Below are 26,840 nucleotides of genomic sequence, written 5' to 3'. Positions count from 1 at the left end.
AACTATTCCTTCAAATTTTCTGAACAATTTGTTGCAATTTATTTATTTTTTAACCTGACCTGACCAATCAGATGATGGTTCATCAGAGGCATTACATTACGGATTGGCTCGTGCTAAAGTATCGCGTGGACCGTTTCTTGAATTATTTGTAAATACGCTTAAAGTTGGCGGCAAAATTTGGAACGAACTCGACAGCTGATAGTGATAGCTGACATCCGTGTGAGAAACATGGCGAAGTTAACCCACGTCATGTGGGGCCTGTCTTCAAACTTTGTGGCGAATCGGTATTTCTCTCGATTGTTGGTGTGAGTAATATTTAAATTCTCTCTCGTTGGCGCGCCAAATCTCACGCGTTCATGTTACGTAATATATAACATTTTATTACATTATCTTAAAACGTGAAAACGTATAATCATACATCTCACAATACACATATATATTTTGTGTGTAGAGTTCAATATATTATATAGATATTTTATGTACTTGAATAAAAAATATATTTCTTTTATTAGCAATTGCATTGAAAAATATTCTAACATAAAAAAATAAAAATATAATTAATACAAAGATTCCTGATTTATTTCCACCACCAGCTCACCGTGGTACAATGTATCCATGGTTACATCATCCCGAGGAGTGTCAACGAACACCGCTGTCAAGCCTACAGATGATTTGATCATCAGTGACAGCTGCGTGAGGCGTTTGAAGGAAATAGCCGACGACGGAGCGTGTCTGAGAATTACCGTGGAAGGCGGTGGTTGCTCTGGATTCCAGTACAAGTTTGACTTGGATCCAAACGTACAGGAGGACGACAGGTGTGCGTTCAGACACGCATAGTTTTTCTGCAAATAATGTACGAACGATAGAAACCTCTCGTTTCTTGTGTTACAGAATATTTCGGAAGGATGGCACTAAGGTAGTGATAGACTCGACGTCGTTAGAATACGTGAAGGGATCGACGATAGAGTTCCATACGGAATTGATACGATCTGCCTTTAGAATAACAAACAATCCTTTAGCGGAACAGGGATGTAGCTGCGGTGCTAGCTTCGCTATTAAAGTAGAGTAGACAACGATGGATGTACGCGCGCACTGTTGACTAGTAAGAGCGCTGGCTTGTGATTTTATGTAAGCTTCGAAACTGTTTACCGAAGATTAATTATACTTTATTTATAATTAATACGCGCAGAGCAATACGTACATATGCTTTGGGCGAATATATATTATTTTTATCACAACACCTACCATAAACGGTAGCTGTACATGTCTCTTACACACATTCTCTTTTAATATAGAAAGAACGGCTTATAATTTACAATCGTAGTATCAGTTTACATTTTAACTATAAACGGTCTAACTAAATGTCTCATAAGTGATACCAAAAGAAGATTTATGCATCTCTTTGTTAATGAATTTAGATGGTAAAATTTATTCCGTACCAAGAGTTGGTACATTACTGTAAATAAGTATGAGCAAATAAAGAATTATCGTTGCACATATGCAACATAGAAGAGTTAAACTTATAACGTAAACGTCCACGAAAAGAACGTCGTCGATGAGATTTTTATTTTGATTTCATAAATAACGTAACATCGAGTTAGAGAGCTCTTTAGCACCTTTCAGGCTAAAGATGTGAGTATGCAAAACCAGTGGTTTTCAGGTTTGAGCTATATTATGTACATAATAGAAATTTATGATCGTGATTAAACCATACCACTGAATGGAATGTCAATGATTGTTCTTTGCAATTCTGACCTGGATCACTTCTGTTTTCCTTTTTTACTGTTCTGAAAGAAATTATATCCTCGATATTAAACGCTCTCACACATACAAGTGACCGTTCCTCAAATACCCTGTGCATCTTTACCTTATCAGCTAGTTCAAATTTCAGTTGTTGTATCGCCTCCGTTTGGAAGATAAGCTTCTCGTTCATATTGGCAAGATGTTCGCTCATAGTATTGAGCTGTACCTTGTAATTCACCTCTTGCGCCTCTTTCTCTTTTTGTATACCGTTATAATTGGAAAGGGTCTCTAATAGCGCCGCTTCGCACTTCTCTCTCTTTGATTCGCTCGTATCTAACTGCGCGTGCATAACTTCGCTCTAAAACACAACCGACAAATTTTTACATTACATGACGGGGGACGTTCGCACATTTATTAAGAAAATGAGAATTAAAATATATCTCATTACATTGGCGGCCATAGCTAAGTTTTTTATGTGGCAGACGTGTTTTTCGTTCGTTAATCTCTCAATTTCTTCTAGGAAGTAATCCCTAATTTTTAATTCACGAGCTTCGATCTCTTCCGGTATGGCAAAAGGTGCGCTCAATTTCCCAATCTGTCAACAAAAAAAGTTGATACATGTAATTTAGTTAAATGTGAAATATATATATATATATTTTTTTTTTCAGAAGAGTGGGAAACAGATGATAATACATACCATATTATTCACTTCTATAGGTTCTAATGTGTCGCCATCGATTTGCGAAGTTGCCGTAGGCTCTCTTTGTTCTAGTTCGTCATACTTTATCTTGAGTATATGATACTGGGCCTTCCAGTGATTAATTTCCTTCTCTAGGTCGCATGATTTTGCATAGAGAAATTCATTACTTTCTTCTTGTGACTTTTGCGGCTTTCCTTCCCCGAGCGATTTCGACGATCTACGCGAGGCAGACGGCGAAGAGAACGGTGACGGTTCTGTCTGACGATGATTCGAGAGCGCTCCTCTCGCATCGAAATCGTAGCCATCGCGTCTACCTTCGTTACTAGACCACGACACAGTCTCCTCCTGTTTCTGCCTGTCGTTTAACTTCCTCTGCAAGTCATTTCTCTCTCTCTCCAATTTGTATACGGCGCCCTGATACCGACACTCCGACTCCACCTTGGACTTCTCGCAGTAGTCGACCTTACATTCCAATTGCTGTATCCTCTCGTACAGACTTTCAATTTCGCTATCCTTGTCGCTGATCTGCGACAACAATTGAGCATTCTCCACAATCTTCTTCTGAAATTCCTCGTCCAGGATGTTATTCGGCGGCGGTGGCAGAGACGGGATCTGACTGTTGGTCTCCGATGCCTTGCCCTTGCCCTTGCCTTTCTTGGGCCTGTTCTGCGCCTCGTCGAGCTCCTCTTGCAGCACAGTGATACGCTTCGTCAACTGCTGATTGCGAAACGTCAGGCTGTCGATCTCCTGCTCGGCCCTACGGAACACCACCTCCTTCTCCTTCAGCTGATTCCGGATGTCCGCGTTGCGCGCCTGCTCCTCTATCACAGCCTTCTTCAGAACGTTCGCTTGCGCACGAATCTGCAAATGGTCATTCCTCCTTTTAGCATAAATTAAATAAGCAAACGGACGCTCTCCTATCGTAAATACAACAAAAATCTGCCTTTACGTCTTATACGAGAGAGGTGGCTCACTTTTGAGTATTCCGTGGCGATTTTCTGATACTTGGTCTGCAGCTGACCGTTGGCACCCTCCATGCCTTCCTTCCCCGAACCTACCTACGCGCTCCCCGTTAACGCGTTTCACGCGCGTCTCGCGGGTATCGATTATCAATCACTGACACCTGGACATCCTTCACGAGACCTTCGGGTGTTGCGCTCGCGGCGCCGGGACACGCATCGCGCGCGTTTCCTGGCGGTGACGTCGGCGCGCGCGCGGCTCCTTGTTTATCGACGAGTCAGCAGTGTCGGCACACCTCCGGTCCGAGGGGGGTGCGGACTGTGAGGAGGAGGAGGAGGAGGAGGCGAAGGGGGGCGGGGGAGAGGGCAGCGCGATTACGTTAAGCCGCGATCGGCGAAGCCCGAAGCCCCGTAACCGTAACTCCCCATGAAACGCGCGATTCGGAGAGACGCCGAGGATGTTCCTCGCGAAGGGGGGCCGTGAAACGTGGACGTGGACCTTGAAACGAAACGCCCCCGACGAAAAGGAGAAGGAGATATGCACGCGCACCCTACCGTGCCATACCGACGTTTCTGCGACGTGCGACGTGCGACCCGCGATGTGCGAACGTCACATCACGTCCCGACGAACGGACGGAAGCTGGCTGCTGGCGTCACGTTTATTACTTTCAAAAAGCGCGACTCGCCGGGGGGAGGGGCGGCACGCCGATATACCGTATCGGTCGCGTATCACGACTGTATCACGCAGCCGAGCATCGTCGCCGCGCCTTTCGCCACGCGCCACGCCGATTCTTTCTCTCTCCGACGCGACGACGCGACGTCCGATCGCACGCCGCACGCCCGTTTCAAGTGCAGAAGGTATAGCCGCGGTGCAGCCGCGGAGGAGCAGATATATATAAATTTACACACAACGAACTAACGAACGATAATCGCCGCGCGCGCGAGAGATAAGGGGAGTTGGAGCGGATCGTGTCAGGCTTTTACCGCGCGGAAGAGGTCGACGCGAATTTTTAGGTCAATATACTTCTGCAGGCTGTTTCCCGGTAAACAAGAATTTCGATTCAATATATCATAGATGTGAAAATCTGTATATTTATTGAGAAATACGCGTCGAAACTTTGATGTAAGAGGAGCGGTTAGGATCGTCTCCTATATTCTTCCCGAAAAAGCGCGCGATCCAATTCTGCGCTATTTAGAATCAATGAAGATTCAGATTTCTGTTCTTCGAGTTGTACAAAGAATTTTCAGACACGGGAGAGAGATTTCGGTGTCGTAAAAAGTATCTCGCGCTCCGAATTTGATGGACAAACGATCGGTTTAGTTAATTTCGTCATTGCGGTTTGATGAGAAAGAAATTGGAGAAGTTAATTAAATTCTTGTTGTGCGGGATATCTAGTATAATTATTGAGAGGACCCAAAAGAATTGGAAAATTATTACTTTTAGCGTTAATATGACTGTGAATGTTTTTAATCAATTTTAATAATCCTATCTTTTCGGTTCAATTCTTATAATTTAATTGTTTTATCGACAAACGAGACGTGTCGGTAAATGCGCGATGATTCGATTACGGAGAACAAAGTACGATCGATCGCTTCGAGATGACGCTACCGGTGCAGTTTGGTAGCGTTTGAATTGCAGGCTCCGAAAGCCGCACCTTCTAGCTGCACCTTTTACACTTAAACCGAGATAGACGTGCAGTTAGCCATTGCTGCGAGAAAGAGGGAAGATATTAGATGGTGCCGCTGGTTCAACCGCGGGCTGCGGGCAGCGGACGAGCGGACTTTGGATCTTTCGGCCGAACGTTTCTCGCGTCTTTTTACTCGGCTCGTTAATTCGAACCGTATAACGAAGAGCGCGCGTTTTTCGGCACCTCTCGAAATGCGCCGACGCGGTATTGTAAGTCTCTCTAGTTCGTAACGTGAATTGTAGATTTTTCGTATCGTCAACGTATATATGTATCTTGAAACGCATCATTCGAGTTGCGGACTCGGAACTCGGAACGTCGCGCTTGACGATACGCCGCGCCGCCATTACCCTCTTGTCTCCCTACGCGATTTATAAACTTCTAAAACTGTCTCGACACCCGCGCGGATCTCCGGATATCTCGCTGACAATACAGTTTAGTGTAGCTGAACTTTATATGTATACCAGGTATAAACCGGCGCGAGAAGATAAAATACGCGGAGTGACGAATGTACGTAGCGAGACGCGCGGTCGAAGAGCGAGATGGAGATATATGCGCATAAATTTACTTCTCCTCTCGCAGACGCGCGGAACATGCAGATTCGCCGTCTTTATCTCGCTCTCGAGAATCGGATCGCGTCGTGAATGCGCGATGATACGAGACAAAAATGCTGAAACGCGCCGCGTTCGTCCAAATCCTCTCTTTCTCTCTCCCGTTCCCCCCCCCCCCAACCACCGCTCCGTTTACCCCGTTCGCTCTCAGCGTGCTTATTATTCTCCGTTTCTTCCACAGGGAAGACGAACGCGACGTATTTGTCGGCGGATGCAGCGAGTCTCTTCCCGGCCCCGCTCCTTTTTCTCAACGTGCCGTACGTCGACGTCGTCGTCGTCGTCCTCGGGGCGTACAGACTCTTGCGGGAAGCGAGGATCTCATCAGGATGGAGTCAGCGGCCGCGAGGGGGTGTGAGTCGGTTTTCTTTCTCTTTTCTTCTTTCCCGCCTTCTCGCACCCGTGCCGAGATACGTTTAAATATATCTCCGTATTAGTCACGCTCGTTGGAGCCGCCTTCTTGGGGGCGATCTTCATCCCAAACGCGCGCCGCATTAATTAAGTAGCTCGCCACTCTGTGTGCGTTGCGCACCGTTTCTAAAGCGCGTGCAATTAGTTCGATTGTCCGTGACGGTCCTTCTCGTCCAGCAAACAAAACGCACACATCGAGGCTTTGCATCGGGATTTATAAAGACCAATAGTCTAAATTCTTGTAAATTCGCAATTATCATTTTGCCTGACATATGCCTTTCACTTTGAACATCGTTAATTCTGACGTTATTAAATTTCTAAAAATATTAATATCTTGTGTACATTCTATTCTACATATATCTGTATGTGTATGTATTTATATTTATATGTATATATTGATTGTATTACCTATGTATATTCTGAAATTATTGTAAGCACAAAACTTTTGGGAAGGGAAAATTACTTTAAATTTGCAAAACAATAGTATTTTATAAAATATGGAAAAATATCACAGTATCGATGAACAAAAATAACAATTAAGTGTATCCTTTTTTATGGCGCTTTGACGTAAAGTCAGTGTTTAACATTATTATTTATTACTATATGAAAATGCGTAGTGAACAATATGCATTTTTACCAGTCACATCAGTAAAATTACCATACACAAAAAGTTACATAGGCATTTCAAAATGTCTATGTAACTCTGCTACGGTTATATAAAAACTTACATTGCAACGTTTTAGTCAGTTAACTTGTTACGTCTAAAAAACTGCTACATTTCGAACATAGTGAAACGGACAACTTGTATAAAAGCAACCAACATTCACATCGTAAAATATTCTTTTCACTTTACTGGAATTTGATTACGTTAAATTGTACATTAAAATATATTCCAAAAATTACATAATTCTTTTGTAGAATCTAAAATATAATATCTTTGAATAAGAATATCATAATTTCCATCATATATATATTTCAAGATAACAAAAAAACTTTTATTACAATATTTTCTCCGTGTCTCTATAATCCGATATTTTGTCATATACAGAAATTATTTCAATTTATTACAGTCTCTGACGTTTATATGAATATTATTAGTAAAGGTCAGTTTTCTATGTTTCACGAATCAACAGTTTAAGCGATTCTTATTATAGTTAATTGACTTTAGGACGTTTTTCCGACTGCGTCAAAAAGTTACCTCTGCAGGCACACACAAATAATTCCATCTAACGTTATGCTGTAAAGAGAGAAATTTAAATACGACCGGGCTTCTTCGGTTACACACGCTGGCTTTCAGTTACGTTTCGCAAAAAGAGCACGTAATGACGCGATGTTCTGAGAAGCGCCATACGGGCGATGTTTAGCGCGACGCGATTTTTACGGCGATAAAATTACAAACAGAGCGTGGAAAGCGATTCGGCGATACCTGGTATATGCGAAGAGGTGTCGAGAGTTTGTGTGTCAAGCGCGTGCCGCTCGGCCGACGGGCGAAAGATGCTTTCTGGAAGTATTCGCGTTAAAGTAGGAAAACCGCGCTACCGCTGTCCGACCGCGAATGTTTCGGTTCTTTTCGACATCGAGGAATCTGTATAGTCGCGAAAAAAAACAAGTCAGAGAGTATAAGAAAGTCGCGTGACCGAAAGCTCCGGGATAGCAATGCGTGCGCGGGTGCGGCAGAGATGAGCGTTGAGGGGATGGCGTTCGGGGTTTCATCCCCGAGGGCAGGAAGCGACGTATACGAGAAGCGAGATAGGAAATAGCTGAACTCTCTTCCTATCCCAGTCCTTCGGAGAATTTAATCTTTTTACGTTCGTCAAACATTCGCGCAAAGATCCGCCCATCGCGCGCAAATTTATCGGACAATACCGTACATATCCGCAAAAGGAATTATTGCGATGGCACGAAATTGTTATCCTTATTCCTTTCCGCTCTTTTTACCGGAGTCTGCGGAAATGGCCCGGAAAAACGTACCAATCTCGTAACGGAATTCGTATAGCAATCTATTTGGATCAGTCACATTGGTACCTTTAATTCTTAAATTCATGGTGTTCAGCGTTTTGAAATCTTTTGAATATCTATGCAGAATTCCTTGCATTTCTGTTGTGTGTGTTATCTTATCTGAATATAATTATACTTCATTTCCTAAGAGAACTATTATACATAACGCGTTATTTTACATAAATATATAGTTTTATCTTTCACACATTAGATAAGAGATTTTATATATATATATATATATATATATATATATATATATCGTGCGGCTTTGCCATACCTTGCACGATAACCTCTCGAAATTAATCACACGCGACGCGTACTTCATCCGCTTTCAACTGTAGCATTATTCTCGCATATTTTTATCCTCACGTATTACTTATATTACGCGTATCCCTATCTAAGTAGAGTACCGACCTAAACGTACGCGTAATCTTATATCTTTTGCATGCAGGCAATTCCGTTTTTACCGAATAACAGCAACTAAACACAATCGCCGCCGATTGTATAAACGGTTCGTTGCGTCGCATTTTCGGGAGTGCCGTTCGAAATCGTTGAATTTTCGAATATGACAATTAAAATCGTCGCATTTTCGGGAGTGCCGTTCGAAGTTGTCGTATTATCCGGAAGCGGATCGCGCTATTCTTGAGCTGTTTTATTTCTCTCACAATGATTTAGAAATAATATTATAATTAAAAAGAAGTTTGAAATTTTATAAAAGTTGAGCCTTGTAAAGATCTTTTTCGGAAAATGTACCTATAATTATTTAAATAAATATTTAATTAAATAATGAATAAGAAGTTTGATGCGTGTAAGAATTATTTAATAGTTTATTTATATGTTTTAGGAAATATATATATAAATGACGCGGGAAGTCGCATCGCTGCATCGATGGAATTCAAGCTGACAACCCGAGAGGACAGCCTGAGAGGAGGAGGAGGCCTGGGAGAGGCATCGGGCGCCAGCGGAACAACTTTGCGGTAAATATTATTTATTTGTGTAAAAGCAACTCTTTTCCCGTTTATTCTTGAATCGCTTTATTTCACAATAATTTAGAAATAATAATTAGAAAGAAAGTGGTAATTTGAAGTTTTATAAAAGCTCATTATTGTATAAAGATCATTTTAGGAAAATAATTATTTAAATAAATATCTAATTGAATGATAAATAAAAGGTTTGATGCCATAGGAATTATGTTTTAAAACATTGAGTTTTTTAAACACTATTTTAATATAAATTTTATATTTATATGTTACAGAATCAACGTAGCTACGTGGCAGATATAATTCCGCTATTGCGCATCGGTGTCGGTGAGTGATAAATTAATATAAAATTATTGCAGCTTTTTTAAATATCATTTCTAACGTTTTGAGGTTTGGAAAAAAACGAATGATTTATGAACCATCGTGTATACAATCACTATGAGTATTCTCCTGGTTTGTTCTGGTGGTAGTACATCGCAACCTTGTTCCGTTCCCTTCTCATCTTTACCTTACCCCTCACCGTGGTACTTCCCCCTCGAGCACGGACACACTGTTTGTATTTCGTTACCTAGCTATTTGGTTATGATTTGATAGCGCCTTCCCTAGAACGTTGCAAATACTCGGAGATTGTCAGAGAGAATCGAAAAATTTTCAAGAGAAGTTAAACGATCGGTGATAATAATAAATAAAATTTATTAGTCTTATAAAAGTCCCGAGTCGAGACGTTTGAAATTTTCGTTTCAACTTTTTGCAGACAATTTAAATAGTTCAAAATGTTTTCGCGACGCATAACGAACATCGCTCATCCGTAACGTAGTTATGGTAGTTTAATGAAAATTATTAGCAGCCAGATATAGATATAATAGAAATGAAAACAGCAAGAAGGTTTCAAAAAGCGAAAACTGCAAATAACTATAAATAAGGTATCAGGTCGCGAAGACTCTGATGGTATCTTTACATACTTGTGCCATGAAATTTTAATGCATACTTTGCGAATTTAGTTCGTGACCCACATTTCTTCGTAGTCTGTTATTCTCTCGCGCATAACAAAGGAATATTATAGCAACAGCGGGAGATTGAGACGATCGAATCGATTATGTCCCCTGTAACGTTATCGATATCGCGGATACGGAAGTGATACGTCGAACGATTTCGATCGCGTTCTTTTGTTTATCGTCAACTTTAGGTCCAGATGGCGAAATAAGGGACCGGGGAACAGCCCCCGAGCATTCATGGAGTGCTTTCGTCGTGTCTGGCTCCCGAAGCTCCACGTCCGGCGCGCGGTCCCGTGTATTCGTGCCCCAGGTGGTTATCTCAAATAACGCCACCTAAAACGAGTAACTCGATACCGGGGATCCTGCGGGTGTTTGGACATAGATTGTGTTACGCGTGCCCACGCGTTTTTAGATAATCTCGCGTCCTCGCGAGTAACGAAGCTATATAGTTCCCGATTTCCTGGTAAAATACCTAATGTGTGTAGAAAGTGCGAAGGGTTCAGAAACAAGGGCGAAACGAGTCGATAATTTGCACAGTTCATTTAAGGGCATGACTTAAAATAGATTTATCTTATATTCTTACGTCGAACCATTCAGTTATCTTCGCACGAACGATCCAATATTAGGTTAATTCACTTTTCCGATTCTATCATATTTAAGTAAGAAATTTCACATTAACGAGCTTTTAGAAGATCAATTATAGAAGAAGATGGTGACAATCGAGTTCTCCATCCGTTCCGTATATTCGCACATCCGATTGGAATATACTCGCGTTCGACAACGTGAAAAGGTGAGACTACGGACTCGCGAAACAGGCAATGAGCGAAACAACAGTTGGAGAGAACGAGGGATGTCTTTGATTTTCTAATGGAATTTCAAAGCTTCTTCGTCGGGAATTTTCATTGATTTTCATTGAACCGTTACCGGTTTCCCTGCGAGTAAAGGGATGGGTGCAAAGACGTCCTCCTAGGTAAAGGGATTGCGGGGGATGTAAGGGGAAATAGAGGTTCCGGCGCACACGATCGTTCGTCGTCGTCGTCGTCGTCGTCGTCGTTATCCTCGTCGGTCGTCGAGCGCGGAGAGCTTTGTAATTTTAATTATTTCATTAGTGGAAATCCTTCGAATATACAAAGAAAGGAGGGGACCGGAGGTAGGGTTTCTCGCGGGCATTTTTCTCACGCCCAAAGGAATCCGTTCGCCGTCGTCGCTTCTATTTTTCTTCCGTCGTCCTTCTTCTCCGTTCTTTCTTCTCTCCTCCTTCCCTTCTCTCTCTCTCTCTCTCTCTCTCTCTCTCTCACACACACACACACATTCAGTACCCGCTCTCTTTCATCTCTGGATTTGTCGACATTTTCACGGCTTTCCACCTCTATTCAACGAATAACGTCCTCACCTCTCTTTATCTATGATCAATTTTCGAATGTGTTGTGAACAACGAAGTTATTTTCTAACAGAAAATAAATTCCGCTGTTTGGAAAGAACAATACTACGGTCCATGTTTTATTAATTAATTCCTGTCTTTAACGACACATTTTTTTATAAAAACATGGAAGTAGATCACTTTCTTAATTACCAATTAGTATCAATTTAACCTACGAGCCTCAAATGAAAATTTCATTAAGACAAAATCCATTTTAAATTGTCTGAAGATCGTGGACTTACGCATTTTTTTGCGGGAAATTCGATACGTCGAAAACTTCTTATTTTTAATCAATAATTACTCGTCTCAATAAGCTGTCTCTATATCTTCTGTGGAGAAGAGGTAGATTTCAAATTCTTCGAAAAATTTATTATCAAAGTTAAATAAAAGAGTTGCGCAACATTTGCGTCTCTCGTTTTAACACGCGCACACGTACGTCGAATCGATCCGCAGATCCCACTTCGTCCTCGTGAATTTGCGCCAAGTGACGCGAGTCGCGATGCGATCGCCGCAGATGCGCCGCTGTCGTGACATTAGCCCGTAATAAAGCATGACGCAGATAATCGAATACAGGACACGTAACAAGGGTCGAGCATCTCCCGGCGCGGCGCGGAGCGTGCAAGCGCCAGTGATAATTTAGGTACCATTGTCTTGGTCAATAGCCAATTCCTATTTTGGCTCGTCTCCAAGGGGAAGGGGAGACGAGCAAACCGCCGTTTCGCACCGTTTTCGCGAAAGGGCGAAAGGACACAGTTACAGAGATTCACTGAGATTCGCCATTTCGTTACCGATCTCTCCTCGATATCCGCCGGTGAAAGAAAAACGCGTTCCGCATGTCTCCGCGCGTTACGTTCTCACGAGTTATTAATTTGTCGCGAATTTTTAAGAGCGATCTCTCCAGAAGTCTATCCACTCGGGATCTCCGGTTTCTTCCCACCGGTTATGCAGAGTACCATCCGACTCGCTCATCCTTTTACGATTCTCCTTCGCGCGGTGGTAACGGTTCTGAAACGTCCTAAGGAAATCGCGTTCGAGAGCTCTCCTTAATCCGACCGCGAGGGCATGCCGCAGAGTGCACCGTAAAATTTGTAATCGGTGCGAGCATTGTCGCCTTAAGTACAGTTCGTAGGAAATGCCGCTTTTCTGTCTCTCGAGTCCTTCTTTCTCTCTCCTTCTTTCTCTCTCCTTCTTTCGCCGCCCGGTTTCGTTCGTCTCCCATCCGAGCGATCTCGGTCCGGGGCTTCCATTCTCTCGCTCGTCTCCTTCGCGGGTCTTTCCGACCCGATGACGTAAACCCTTATCAACCCACTTTCAATCTTATGTTAGTTGGAAATATATTTGCGGGAGCCCGTGGTGTAGTTACGGCGGCTATTATTTCCCTTCCTGTCTCCTCTCTCGCGCTCGATCCGCGCGCCCGAGATGCGCGCCGCGTTGATTTAGCGTCACAACGCAGCGGCGTGGCTCGCTGGCGTTGAAAAATTATCGAAGAAACGAACGAAAGAGCGAAACGCGCGCGTGAACGTACGCGTCCATGTATCACGAAAGGATACATCCCGAGTCTTTATTGATATGCACACGCGCGAGAAAGATCTTCCGACACGGACAAAATGTGCGAGAATACGCAAATACGGGGAAACGTATTACTCGTAACGTTTATTGCTCGATCCGATTGTGCGTTCCCATCCGTAAAACGCCGTACATTATGTAATTATACGATGACTCGATAGTTTTTAAATACCTTTGGATAAATATCGCGTCGAATATTATAGATTCGAAAGTGGACCTTGTTGAATTATTAAAATACTGCGCATCGAGCCATAGATAATTGATGCGTGAATTTTGGAATAAACTAATCAAACGATAATAACGGGGACACACAAGAGAGGCGGATCGAAAATAAACAGAGTTAAAAATACATTGGTAAAAAAAATGTAAATTCTCCACCTATATGTGCACCGTGATTTTATGGCTACAGCGCGGTCGTTTTTGACGAATCGAGGACTACTGGCAATCGGTTTATCATCGATCAACTGAATTCTAAAAGTAGAAATCTGACGTCACGTTTAATAATAATTCGTCTGAGCTATCATTTCTCTTTCATATCCTTCTCTTTCGCAGTCTCGTCTCGGTGCATATTATTATGTATAAATGTCGCGTCGCGAGAGGCGCGAAAGAGAGTACAATTCGCGCGAAGGACAAGGAAAGATTAGGCGCGAGGGTTTACTTCCACCTGGCTGACAGACGTTTACTCGCATTTAATTACGTCTATGGATCTGTTTACGAGTCTGACGAAGGGAACGGGAGACGGGAGGGTCTCGCGAAGGCGGAAGGGGTTCGGGGTATTCCCCGGAGGGCTCGTCGAGCCCGCACCATAACGCTCGACGCGATGTGCCAGTGAGTCAGCGACCGGCTGTCTGTCCGTAGCTCATTAAGCCGCGCGCGCACGCTATCATAAATACTATATATATATATATATATATACATATATATATATACATATGTATGTACGCATTGCCTTCATACGCACGGAAATAAAAACGGTCTACTGGGGGTGATACATCGAAGTCGGTGAGGGATGCACCCGTACGCGGGAACTTTGACTCATCGCGCTCTCCGTCCGTACTCGAAACAGCTCTATAAATACCGTCTGTTAAACCGGAGCTACTAAACGGGATATATCAGCAGGATGTTTCGTGTCGTTACCGATAAGCCTGCCTTAATCCTCTGTACAATTTGACTTGACACGCATGACTTCAAAATCACGCGAAACTTCCGCGAAAGCGTTGGATTTTCTTTTCTTTTTTCTTTTTATTTTTTTTTTAAGGATAAAAGAACAGAGAGCCAATGCGTTTTTTTATATGACATATGATAATTTACTTTATCTTGGACTATGGTATTTATCTGGATTTCAGCTCATTTTTAACGAAACTGTTCTCTGTATGATGTTATACATTGTCGTAGATTAATTTTAGGTGTCTCGGTTCATCTGTTATAGCCGGGGGGCAGTTCTAAAAAATATATACCTCTATCATTAAGTGAACGTGTTACGAGTTACGAGTACCCACGGGATATTTTCATAGGAGCACTTAGCGGAGACGGGATAACATGTAGGTTTCCGTAAATTAGCAATATTGCTATAGAGAATTACGGATCCGTGCGCGTTACAGAGAAAGAAACTCGTTGCGTGATTACATTATTAATAAATAATTTTCCGTAATTACGCCGTGTCCGCGCGAGTGATTGAAACGTTCATTTGAACGACCGTATTAATTCAAGTTACATCGACTTTACGTAACGGGCTCGGTTAGTGTAACTGGAGCAGCCAGCATAATGAACGAGTTTCTCGCGCGCACATCCATTTCGCGATTGCTCGACTTAAGGCACAAAATGGCGAGGCCAGGTATTTACATAATCGACTTTCCCGATTCAGCCCACCGTTCAGCCTGATTATCTGGGACTATGAGAAACACAAAATGCAACCGCTCTTTGTATGTACACTTCACGTGCACGCGGCAAACGAGCCGATGCGTGTTTGCGAGCCGAAAGGCTACGCTATTTAGCGCACGCAACTCGAAAGCAAATTACTTGGCCATGAACCGCGCATTATGCAGCACTTCGATGATCCGCATCAAATTTTCTGTGATCACGTAGCCGTGCGATACCCTCTATTATAAGATCCTCTTTTTTTCCGGCGTCCGTAAAAACTAGTCTACTTTGCTATAACTGGGACGTAACTGCCTGCAAATATATCGCGCTCCCTTTTTTTTCCAACCACAGTCTCTGTTATCTCGTGTAGTTGATTCTATATCGACCGGTCATCGATAGGATCGCTCAAAGTAGAGAGAATTCACGGCCTCTCTTGAATCTCTTTCGTTCCGTTGAGAAAATAATGCCGATTATCTTACATCGTTGGCACAATCGCGTTTCCAGCGGTATAAGAACCAATCACGTGTATCGCGTATCGGTGACTTTTTTTCTTCGATGAAGATATATCCCGAACTCCAAGAAGTAATTTATTTACGATTTCTTACGGATTATTGTAAAAGCGCGGGATATACGTATATTCATTTTAATTACATCATTCCCCGTTGCATTTACGGAGATAAGCTGGCGCACGATGGTATTTCGTGCTTTAAAGAATTCTTTTAATGCGCACACTGACGTGGAAACTGGGTTCGATAGCTTAATCAACCGATCACTCCCAGGGGGGTTTTTTCCTTTGCTCTCCCCGTCGCCGATATAAAAATCAAGGGGAATACTTATCTCGTCGTTGCTGATCGGAATTTGTTCGAAAAGAATTTTGCCAAATACTATTCTCGAAGTAATTACTCTTTTAAATTATGAGTTAAATGTTTTTCAGAGATTATAATGAGATATTATTCGCAAGTCTGGAAAAATATGAAAAAGGGGTTGACTTGAAGGCGATACGGCGCTAGGGGAAAGTGATACAAATTGAGAAAAGATTTTTTCGATATAATATAAATGAGGACTTAATATTCATTGACGTCTCATACATTGGTGTTTTACGGTATAATTATCGCGTCACCGCATCAAAATGTATGAATTATACACACCCTATATAGTTTATTTAAAGAAAATAGCTAATTAGGCTGTCGCCGCCAGGTATATAAATTCATTGTGAGATCACCTTGTGATTAGACCGAGTTCCTTGACGTTGATTAAATTTCGCGAAGAGACGCGCTAGCTCTATAGGAATCTTGCATCGCCGTCACACTGCGCGCGCTATACACCGGATATTAAAGGTCAGTGTACATTGCTACAATGACCTTTTACGCGCGCGCATCTGTCTGCCCGCCGCGCCGGCGGGCATTTGTAGACGTTGGTAACCATTAATGGGATGAAAGCTTACCTGTGCTTAGCTTAGTTGGACAGGATGAAAGTTCCTGTTTGATCAGTAACAACCAACCGGGTGTTTAACATCGATAAAGGCCATATAAGACACGGACAGTTCGAAATGCACGAGGGAATTGTATCAACAACTTTATAATGCCCCATTCTATGTATTACTCTAGCCTCTTTTCCTCTTCGTTTCCCAGTCATATAGTCTTATTCGCGCAGTAATTCTAAACTGACATTTTCTTTTAGCTGCTTTTAACATTAATCGTAATTATCTTGATAACAATTATAACTGCTCCAATTCTTAGGTCGCGTTTATATCACATTTGTATTTTTAAATATTTATTGTATTTCTATATTAAAAATTGTTCTCCTCTATTTTTAAAAATCTTTTTATACATTGTGCAATACGTTTTGACATGCATCGCAAATTCGGAGAAACGAGGTCAAAGCAATAAAGAAATTTCTTGCTGTATTTGAATTTATGTACACAATATTGTTGACAGGTTATTAAATATGAAAGGCTACCGAACAAACTTTTCTATCAGAAGTGCAGGAATAGTAATGCAAATATGGAAATAACGATCGATAACATGAATATGTCGTATCTTTTTTACATAGTTGGAAATGCGATATTCATGCGCTAACTTTTTTTAATTATTATTTGTGACATTCTAATTTCGTCTTGGATAACCTATTTCTTGAAAAATAAATTTTACTTTCCTGTTATCCGTTAAATTTCCATGCGCGGCTTAAAGCAGTTTCTGATAACTAAATCGGTACATTATTATTTAGATTAATATTAGAGTAGCTCATATACATATATGCGTAACATTATCGTTGCAAAACGCATAGACAGATAGTATTTCTACCACCATAAATTTTAGAGTTTAGAGCTTGTAAATTATTATGAGATTTGTATATGATATGTATATCACAGCCATGCGCTAAATGAATACAGTTGATATATATTGTTCGTCAAATTTTGTAAACATAAATCGCTTCATTATTAACGTGCAATTATCGCTGGGACAAACTCGCTACGATTTACATAATGTGAAAAATCAATAATTTTATGAAGCATTTGCAATAATTTTTTTCGTGTATGAGGGAAAGAGTCAAACAGTTGTAGCGTTAATTACGCAAGTTTTTCGCTCCCTTTTATTGCACTCTTCAAAATTACTCGCGCGCAGCTGCTTTGACCTCATGAATATCGAGACGTTGGCTGACCTCGTGTATGCGAGCTTTCCCATTGAGTCATAGGAACGTACATACATACATATATATATGTTAAGTTGTATCCACACGCTATATGTACACTATATCCACACTATATACGTGTGTCAATGATTGTCTCCCCTCGTCTCCCGTCGTCGTCGACTCATTATCTTCGTCAAATCGAAATAGGAGCGATGCGTCATACGTTGAATTTCCAGTGTAACACTTGCACACATTAGAGACAATTAATTGAGTTGATTTCGTTATATTAGCCGGTTGCCGGGCGAAATAACAGCGTATCTATAAATAGCAGAGAAGCCTTCAACGTAATTTTGGTTTAAAAAATAATGCAACACTAATATAATTGGTTTTTTTTAAATATGTTTAAATCTCTATTTTAAAAATGTTATATCGATTTCTCTAACGTAAAGATATGTAGAGCATATAATAAAAACGATTAATTTACTTGATATATGAATCTTGAAAATGACGACGATGAAGAAATCTGTGAATGCGGAATGAACTTAAAATTAAATAAAGGGGCAAAAATTTCTTCGAGATTATCTCGCTGAAAATTATATTCTTTTATTAATCAACTGAATAATCTGAATTCTCTTATTAATCAGCTGTTATGAATATTCATTTCCTTCTGAACGTATGTACGTTTGTGTTCTGAAAATAAATTTTGTTATCTCGAAATATATTCCGTATATTTCGACACCTGAGAGTTTGACTCTCTGATCCTTAAGTAGTATATATATATATATATATATATATATATATATATATATATATGAAATTTGCATTTGTAATTATATCGCTAAATCTCTCAGCAGATTTTCCGGACGCATTTTTTTGCATAGAAATCCGAGGATACTTTCGAAAGCAGCGGAGTGCAATAATTATGCAGTATTTATACCGAGTCTTTTGCGTTCATTAAGCTCGCTGAATTTTTTCCGTCCCTTTGGGGATGCGTTAAAAATATCGTTTTGAATGAATCACCGGACATTAGTCGCGTCGCGCGGTTTACTAGAAAATTTCCGCGAGACCCGTTTTCCCCCTGACGAATAGGGGCAGGACGAGTTAGGATTTTACGCAAACAGCGAGATCGGCGTCGCTCAGAATGTGACACGAGCAGCGCGGCGTCGCGATTTCTATGCGATCCCTGTGTTTATGCGCGTGGCCCCTTTATTTATTCTTCGTTTACGGCGAATTCCGCTTTTCGCGCCGCTAACCGGCAGCGCAACGTGAATTTGCGCGATTTGCGAGAAAGGTCTCGTTATCTCGGGGAACGGCTATATCTATTGCACTCGAGGCCGCGTGCAAACAATCGAAACGCCGCTCTTTTATCACCTACGTATACGAACGAACGGACAAAATCTAACGGTTTATACCGATCTGTGCGTGAATTTTTCCCCGATAGGGCGTTTCTTCGCGAGACTATCGACCGCGTCTCGTTCGTTGTTGACGTGAGCGAACGCGCGAATTGTATCGAGTTACGAGACTACGAGACAGTAGACAATGTATTTTTGTTCAACCTTTTTGCTCTCAAGCGAAGAAGGCGGACTCCCCTGGAATAAAAGAGAAAGGTTTGAGCACGAAGAAAAGAGGAAAGAAAAGAGAAATGAAAAAGGATCCTTTTGCTCTGTCCGAAATCAATAATTTATCGAGATAACTGAAATATAAGGGAATAAGAATATCGTATCCCACAAGTAAAATAAAAATATTAGCCGAACAGACATTGACGGCGGACGGATGTGCCTAATTATCGGATACGCGATGATAAAGAAAGCAGAGGGGAAAAAGCACTATAGAGAGAACGAAAGTGGAGTCGACTTCAGGTATAGAAGCGCGGCGCGCGTGAGGGAGAGCGAACAGACGCGAGAGATGCTTTACGACGCGACTAAACGACCGTAACTCCGCGTTTCTCTCGCGATATCTTCTTATTTTTATCGTTTCTTTTCAACGGCATACTTCATAACGTCTCCCCCTTTGTCATTGCTTAATTTCTTCCTCCTTGTCGGAAAAGCTCTCGCGATTGTTTTGGGTCGTTCCGAAAACCTTTCCTAGTGCCCCTATTCTGTAATTCTTAACGACAGTGTCGTTATCATTATATATTATTGTCGTCGCGCAGCTTTTTTTTTTACTATATATTACCACCTGGGGCAACGATAATATAACGATAACGGCACTGTTGTTAAGAGTTACAGGCAGAACGATAGTACACAAATGTTAATATATTTTTATAAATGCGGAATAATTCAACTCCCTCGCGCAGTCTGTGTATAGCTTTGTTACAGTCTCCGTTCTCCGCCCCTCAAGATTCAGGCTCCATCCATAATTGTTAGATATACGGGAGTAATGCGCTTAAGCGTGAACGACTGCTCGCAATTTTACTAATTTATACATCAGCATTTCTGGTTAATGTAATTTTCTCGGGCGGTAATATTACGAATTGTTTTCGCGGAACTTTCTCTTTGTGCAATCTTCTTCCGGCGCACCTCGAGTTCTTCCTGTTGCCGCCGGAGTGCTAAATTCCATTACCTCTTAAATGCTCGTGCGCGGATCTGTAAATAGTAACGCGGTAGGAGAAACGAGTTTTTGAATAACTTTACAAACAATTGTGGGTTACGTCTCGCAGACATTTCTACGCAATTAATATCACAGCGGTGAAAACCCGGGATAAAGTCGTCATAGTGTCACAGATCGATTCCGACCGAGACATCCGGCCTTATCAATCCCGGAAATCTTTCGGCAGCGAGGGGAAGTCTTTTCGAAGGGTCATTCTATACCGAGAACCATACGACATCAGGTCCCTTCCGACCTTCCGTCCTTAAAGTACGATTACGAATGAGTCATTCGCGTTTAATTGAACAAGAAAAATGCCCGGTCGTAGATTTCTTCGAAGCTTAAGAGACCTAGTTGTGTACCCATTTCCTCCGAGAGCTATTAAGGGTTATGCAACAACGAAGACGAATTCTTACAAAGGACAGAAACACACCGTCATCACGAAGACGAATTCTGTCCGGGGACATATCCGTGACATCTGTCCGCGGAAAAAATCGATCGTGAGGATCGAAGGTGCCAGGCGATGAGTGACAGTGTCGCCCTTCAATGGTGGGCCCTCACGGCATCGCTAGAGGGGTTCGATAACTGTAAGCCGACAGCGTCGCGCGTCGTCGGGGGCGAGGTTGGCGTCGCCCTGGGATTATTCGTTGTGGAACTACGCCAAGAGCTTCGCTTCGCCGTGGAGCTTTGCGGCCGCCGCATTCTAGAAAACAGCGAACGTCGAAGTATATATATATATACGTAAGATGGAACGGCGTATTTATTTATAGGACCGTCGAGAATGTAAGAAGACATTCGCACCGCCTCTCGTAACTCGGCCATACGACCACACGGTAATGGCGATTTTATGTTGCGCCGAGGTACCCTCTTACGTTGTATGCGTCGCGACGGTGACCCCCTTTTTCAGTTCTCCTTGCTCCCCCGCACGGCGCTCTTGGCCGTTGTCATCGCGTCTCTCTCCTCTTCTCTTCTTTACCCTGCACACCTCAGCCGTTGTCACTTTCTGTGCGGCGTATTACGGACGAAAGAGGGAAAACTTCGAGAATCGGAGGAGGGACCGCGGTGTCTTTCTCGCGGTCGTTTCACCCGTATATCCCGCGGGAAGAGGCGCGTCGTTCATCATAGCCCCCTCGATTATCCCACGGGAGGCATGTGCGCTCGCGTGCCAGTTTCCGGTTGATGCAGTTCTTCGCGACGCATCTCGCGCGTCTTGGAATGCCGATACTCTTTCGCTTTTCGCTTCTCCTTTTCATCCGGCTATCATGCGTGGGAATTAAGTAAAAGGCCCCAAAGAGCCCTTGTGCGTCTTGTTAATAATCGCGCTCGAGTAAATTGGAATAGTTTCCGGTATGGTGCGCCAAATCTCAGCCGAAAACGAAAATTTCGACGCCCTTCCTTTTCCTCTTCTCACTTCCCGGTGGAATGTCCGACTCGCGGAGCACGTCTTTGGATTCTCGTCGTTTCGAGATCGAGAATGCGCTAATATTGCCGTAAAAATTTGGGAGTTATTTGGATGTTTTTCCTTTGTGTTTCTTTTTGAACTCTTAACTCGTGATACGTTATATGGCTTTCGCAATCTATGTTCTTGACATGGAGAAATAGTATCGATCGAAAAACGTCATTGGGAAAATTATATAAATAATATTCAATGACGTAGGAAATGAGAGACATGTAAGCTGTGCCATGGATCGATATAATTAATAGTGTTGTGTGTGTGAGTCAAGCAGTGTATATAAAGTAGACTAAACTTTCGTGTTGCGTGCTTTCAACACGGAACGTATAATAATGTATTATTTACTTAGTAAAATCAACATTTTGAACAGAGGCTCAGAAATGTAAAGAGATAAGTTTTAATGATTATTAAAGTAATTATATTCGCTCTTGTGTGTTAAATAATCAAAATAATATACGAGCGTAATCCTCAATAATTATAAAGACCATTGTGATGTCACAATTGATGGATATCTACGGCCATTGAGAGTATGCTCATGATTGAGACTGAGCCACGTGGTGATATTCCCATGAGAGAGAATTTCAATCTAACTCATGCAACGTTCCGTATTATCTTGGGCGCTCAAAATTGAATTAAGCTTCGGATCGGATCGTGCCTTTTGTACGCCATTATCTCTATACTCGAATTTGTATATTCACGATAGCATATTCGACGTTGTTATTCTCGTGTTGTTTTAAAGAGAACTAAGAACGAAAAGGAGTCTAATATGTATGTATGTAACGTATTCATGCGTGCGCAATAAGACGATGCGTATATATTCTCGTTTCGTTTCGGGATTTCGTGGTCCGATGAATTGTCAAGGAGGCTCGACGAGTAGACTGATAGCCTCTTTTCCTTTTCCCACCCTGCCATACGTACTGTTGCGTATACATGGGAATTACTTGCCGCATAAAAGCCGTATTCCCATCCGGGGCGCAGAAAATATTTCGAAGTTTCGTCGGGATGAAGGAAAGGGGGATAACGTTGGTTTTGTCCGTAATGGCCGTGGACGAAGTGATTTATGCAGCGCGGCTCGGCCGGAGATTCGCTCAGCACGGGGGCGGAAGGTCGACGGAGGGTCGACGGAGGGTGGCTTGATGGCACGGGGCGGGACGGGGAAGGGAACGGCCGGGCAGAAGGCCGGGAGAGAAGAATATTCATGCCCAGGGTGAGATCCGGAATTCAGTTTCAGTCGATGGTAATTAGAATATCGTAGAGTTGCCGAGAAGTGATATGAATAGTTGAGTATTATTTGTTTGCCTTTCCGAGCGCGCTTTAAGTAACGATTCCGTTGTGAAACGTTTCTTCCTTTTGGCCGGCCGCGACGTGCCCTTTGAATATTTGAAAGGGCCAAGAACTCTGAAGAACTCGTAATCCAAATGTAGAGAAGAAAACGACGACGATAAATAAATATATATAAAACTATGGGATTCTCCACGTGTATTCTCGGACTTCTATATATCTTTTTTGTATCTAATTTCCGGAGTTCTCTTTTCGTAAATGTATCAATAACTGGAATTCTCAGTGGGAAAGGGAGCTAAAAGTCTATCAATTATATCGAAAGTCCGAGAACAAGTTCGCGGAGGTGCCGAGGATCGACTTGAGTTAGTATTAATAACTAGCTACCATCCGCTGGCTTATAATCGCTAATCTCTATGACCCTATATAAGTATCCCCTTTAAGCCCTTGACGTCGTCGGGTATTTAACTTTCGCGGAAGTAGCCGAATTAGCATATTAATCGACTTCGGAAACATTCGCGCATGCTCGCGCGCGTGGCTGAGATAAAGTTGAGTTGTCTTTCATCAAATTCTTGCATCTCGGCTTACATAACTCAAGTAAAATGCGAGGATAACGACAGAAGATTCGATAATTATTTGCGCAGTCTGACTTTTCCAATGGGCTCTTTATTTTCGGATTAATCGTGATATACGGGTTAAAATATACAAAAAGAGATATGTGTAAAAATACTGTTTCTTTAGATTAATAATTGAATTAAAAATCGTAGACTTTTTTATTGGAAAAATGTTTCAGTTTTAATTTTTAGGTTTAAAAAATCTGTACGTTTCTTTTACTTAATTCTATTTAAATGCGTATAATAGAGTTTAATTCTCAAAGACGGTAATAAAGTTAGTGTCTTCTATGAAAGCTCAAATTATTTCCTGCCGTTAATTTCCGTCTCTCGTATTTTATTTACGTTCTTCTCAAGCTTATAGATAAATATGGATCATACAAAGGACATGCACGGAATTAAGTAACTGTATTTTTCTTCGGACAATGATGCGTATAGCTGGGAAAAATACCCTGTCCCGCAACGTTCATTATTTGGCCCTATTCTACTTGCCACTGTAATAGATAAGCTGTAATGATGACAAACGACGTATTTCTTATTTACACGAAGGGAGCGCACGGTGCATGAGCTGGAAAGTGCGGGTGTGGCTATAATTTCTGCCCGATCGGGCAACGTGTTTAACGCCGGTTCGTAGGGAGCGGACAGATTGTTATTACCGGTGTCTCCTTACTTTTATTTAGCTAGGCCAGAGAGAGAGAGAGAGAGAGAGAGAGAACGAAACATTAACTGATGCGTAAACGAAGAGAGCTCCGAGTTTGAGATTATCCCTTCGCGCTGTCTTATTCCCTTGAAACTACCTACTCTTTTCGCATCCTGTATCTATGTGTATGTGTGCGTTGTTATAAATATTTTCATCTCGATTCCATATTCTTTCCACAAATCCCCATTTTTTGCAACATTCAACGCTTTGACGCCGGACACAGGTGTTCGCTGGTACATCTGACGAGGATAAAACTTTGCTTTTTCGCGAGCCTTATATGGCGTGAATACACGTGTCAGAAAAATCAATATTTTCCCCTAATTTTGCTTAATTTAAACATTTGGTAATTGATACGTTAATATTTGTAAAAGGCTGTCTGAAGCAACAACATCGCGATTCGTCGTGCACAAAAAACGCAGTCTCGCGCGACGGAACGTCTTGATCGGAGGAATGCTGATCGGAGATAGCCGTAAGTCAAGTCTGCATCGAGTTATGGGGCACAGATCCTCGTAGCAGCAGCCGGCTAGCTCGTTATAGGAACGATTTAACCCCCGTTGACCCTCGCGGCTTGGCCCCGGCGGCCACCGGTGCGATATTACGCGCGCGTCGCCCTCTTTCCTTGTTCATTAAAATATGCCTCGTGCACGCACCATGCACGAGCTAAAGCCGAGTCACACGGTCGACTTTCGACAATCATTTCGGGTGAATCATCCACAATCGGTACGCCGGAAATTCACGCAAAGTGAATTACACATAACTTTTGAAAATGTCTGGAAAGAACATGTTATATACATCTCTTATATTCTTCGAGTTAACAATATTATATTTAAAAAATCGATATTTATCAATTTTAATTATTTTCGGACGAACTTTAATTTGGAATGTTATCTGATCTGTTGTTTCTGTTCTCTCTCTGTTCGGTTGATGTATTATTATTTTATATTCCTCGCATATGTGAGACAACGTGTGGAAAATATAAAAATATGGAGAGACACAACCGCGATATCATCAATTTAAAATTTAAAGCGATATAATATTTTAATTCAACTTGAAACTAAATAACTGTTCATAAATGACATACAACAATTATATAAAAAAATAAAAGAAGAGAGAAACGTGAGGCAATTTTTCACATCAATACGAGCTACGAGCTAAATATATACCCACAATATTTTTAATCGTTTTATTAATGTCATTGGAACCTCGTCGCATTGTGATCTCTTTATCGTTCTTTTTCTCCAGTTTTCAATTATCAAGTCTCTCCGTATTTTCCCGATCTCTGTTCCGTTTATCTGATAGTTTTACTCACGCTACTCGATCTTACAACGATTCGTTTCTCTTTTATTTTCCGACTATTATAAAAGAAATGAAGCGCGTGAATTTGCCTTAAGTCATACACTCCGCTTGCGCCTACGCATAAACGCGTACGCAGAGACCGCGATGTCCGTTATTAATAAGTGCTTCGGTCAAACGATAATTAGATGGACGTTACCCTTACGGGAATTGGAGTAATTAGATTTAATTGGTGCGAAGGGGCAGCGTCCCCCCCGTCTCCCTCTTCCTCGCCACTTTCACCGACTGAAGCACGCGGTCGGTGCCCCGCTATTATCTCGCCGCGGCACTGTTCTCTCTCACCACTCTATCGCGATATTAAATGGAAAATAAGGCCGACCGCAAGAACACGTTCGCATATCCCTTTTTTATTTTATTTTTTTTTACACGCTGATACTGGTGCGAACGAGGGAGGAATGCATTTAGCCGTTTAAGCACCCACTCCTCACCAAAGACATCATCTTTGATGTCAACTTTTTATGAGTATTAAATAATTTACTAGAATTATCGATAAATAAACAATTTATCAGAATTTCTAATTTGTTAGAATTACCGATCAATTTTAGTTACGTTGATTAAAGGAAATTATATATTAATTCTTGAAGGCGATTAAAATATTATCAATATTCTTTTATAAATGTGTAATTAAGAGATAGATTCAAAAAAGTTACTGTCATTTCAAATAAAATTTAAATGCGTCAGTTTTTATCAGTTGCAAGTAAATATAAACATCCAGGAATTGTGTAATTTTTAAATAAATAAAAACGGTGATTAAAGTGTAACGATTAGCACACCTCGATTTGCATTTCCAACACGAGTTGTAGGCGCGATGTGTTCGATGCGTTAACGTATCATCGTGGATTCGCACAGTTCTTGAAGGTCTTCCAATAGAAACAGCTGTCAGATAGCAAGCGCGCGTCGTAAGGCGGGCGCGGATGTGTCACGATCCTTTTCTCTTTAAGCCTTTCGAGGAGAGGGATGCAGCGCAATCGGTTCTAACGATCCTCACGACGACATCTGAAGCTAACGCGATCTGATTTATTGTCCCTGCCGGACCGCCTTATTAAATTTGTATCGAGGAGCGCGGCGGCGGACGCGTAACGCGAGATAAATTGCGGCACGATATAAATTTCTAAGAACCAAGTGGTAGAGAGATGGAACTCACCATGAGAGAGAGAGAGAGATTCTTCCTCTCGCTGTCCGAATATTGGATTTCAGCGGAGGCAAGAAAGTACCGAATCCCCCTCTGTCCTCGCCTCCTCCCTCTCGAAACCCTTTTCTCAACTTCTTGTCCTCACTCTCTTTTTCCATCTCCAACCTCTCT

At 41.8% G+C, this 26,840-nt stretch overlaps 3 protein-coding genes across 5 annotated transcripts in view; 2 read left to right on the top strand and 1 right to left on the bottom strand.

The window, feature by feature from the left end:
* The first annotated feature begins 8 nt into the window (after positions 1-8).
* LOC143908062 (iron-sulfur cluster assembly 2 homolog, mitochondrial) lies at positions 9-1,732 on the top strand. The gene is made up of 3 exons (XM_077425344.1): positions 9-305; positions 594-815; positions 892-1,732. Exons 1-3 carry the CDS (start codon positions 229-231, stop codon positions 1,067-1,069), a joined length of 477 nt encoding a protein of 158 aa, XP_077281470.1. The 5' UTR covers positions 9-228; the 3' UTR covers positions 1,070-1,732.
* The window catches only part of LOC143908061 (uncharacterized), a 217,848-nt gene continuing 192,722 nt past the window's right edge, over positions 1,715-26,840 (bottom strand). Inside the window, exons 1-5 of one of the 3 annotated variants that reach the window (XM_077425341.1) lie at positions 3,418-4,241; positions 2,441-3,304; positions 2,192-2,338; positions 1,868-2,101; positions 1,715-1,782 (exon numbers count right to left, since the gene is read on the bottom strand). In XM_077425341.1, the coding sequence (XP_077281467.1) occupies positions 1,780-1,782; positions 1,868-2,101; positions 2,192-2,338; positions 2,441-3,304; positions 3,418-3,480 (1,311 nt within the window). In that variant the 5' untranslated portion in view covers positions 3,481-4,241 and the 3' untranslated portion in view covers positions 1,715-1,779. Of the gene's footprint in view, positions 1,788-1,867; positions 2,102-2,191; positions 2,339-2,440; positions 3,305-3,417; positions 4,242-26,840 lie in introns of those variants that run through there. The other 2 variants (XM_077425340.1, XM_077425342.1) reach the window with 2 other exon arrangements.
* LOC143908059 (synaptogenesis protein syg-1) overlaps positions 8,948-26,840 on the top strand; it is a 356,526-nt gene continuing 338,633 nt past the window's right edge. The window contains exons 1-2 of the mRNA XM_077425339.1: positions 8,948-9,081; positions 9,360-9,411. The gene's annotated coding sequence lies outside the window, so the exon portion shown is untranslated. The remainder of the gene's footprint in view (positions 9,082-9,359; positions 9,412-26,840) is intronic.

Source organism: Temnothorax americanus, unplaced genomic scaffold (genome assembly GCF_048541705.1).
Source record: "Temnothorax americanus isolate GAGA-0224 unplaced genomic scaffold, ASM4854170v1 Scaffold9, whole genome shotgun sequence".
Lineage (NCBI taxonomy): Eukaryota > Metazoa > Arthropoda > Insecta > Hymenoptera > Formicidae > Temnothorax > Temnothorax americanus.
This window is presented reverse-complemented; position numbering and strand designations above follow the sequence as displayed.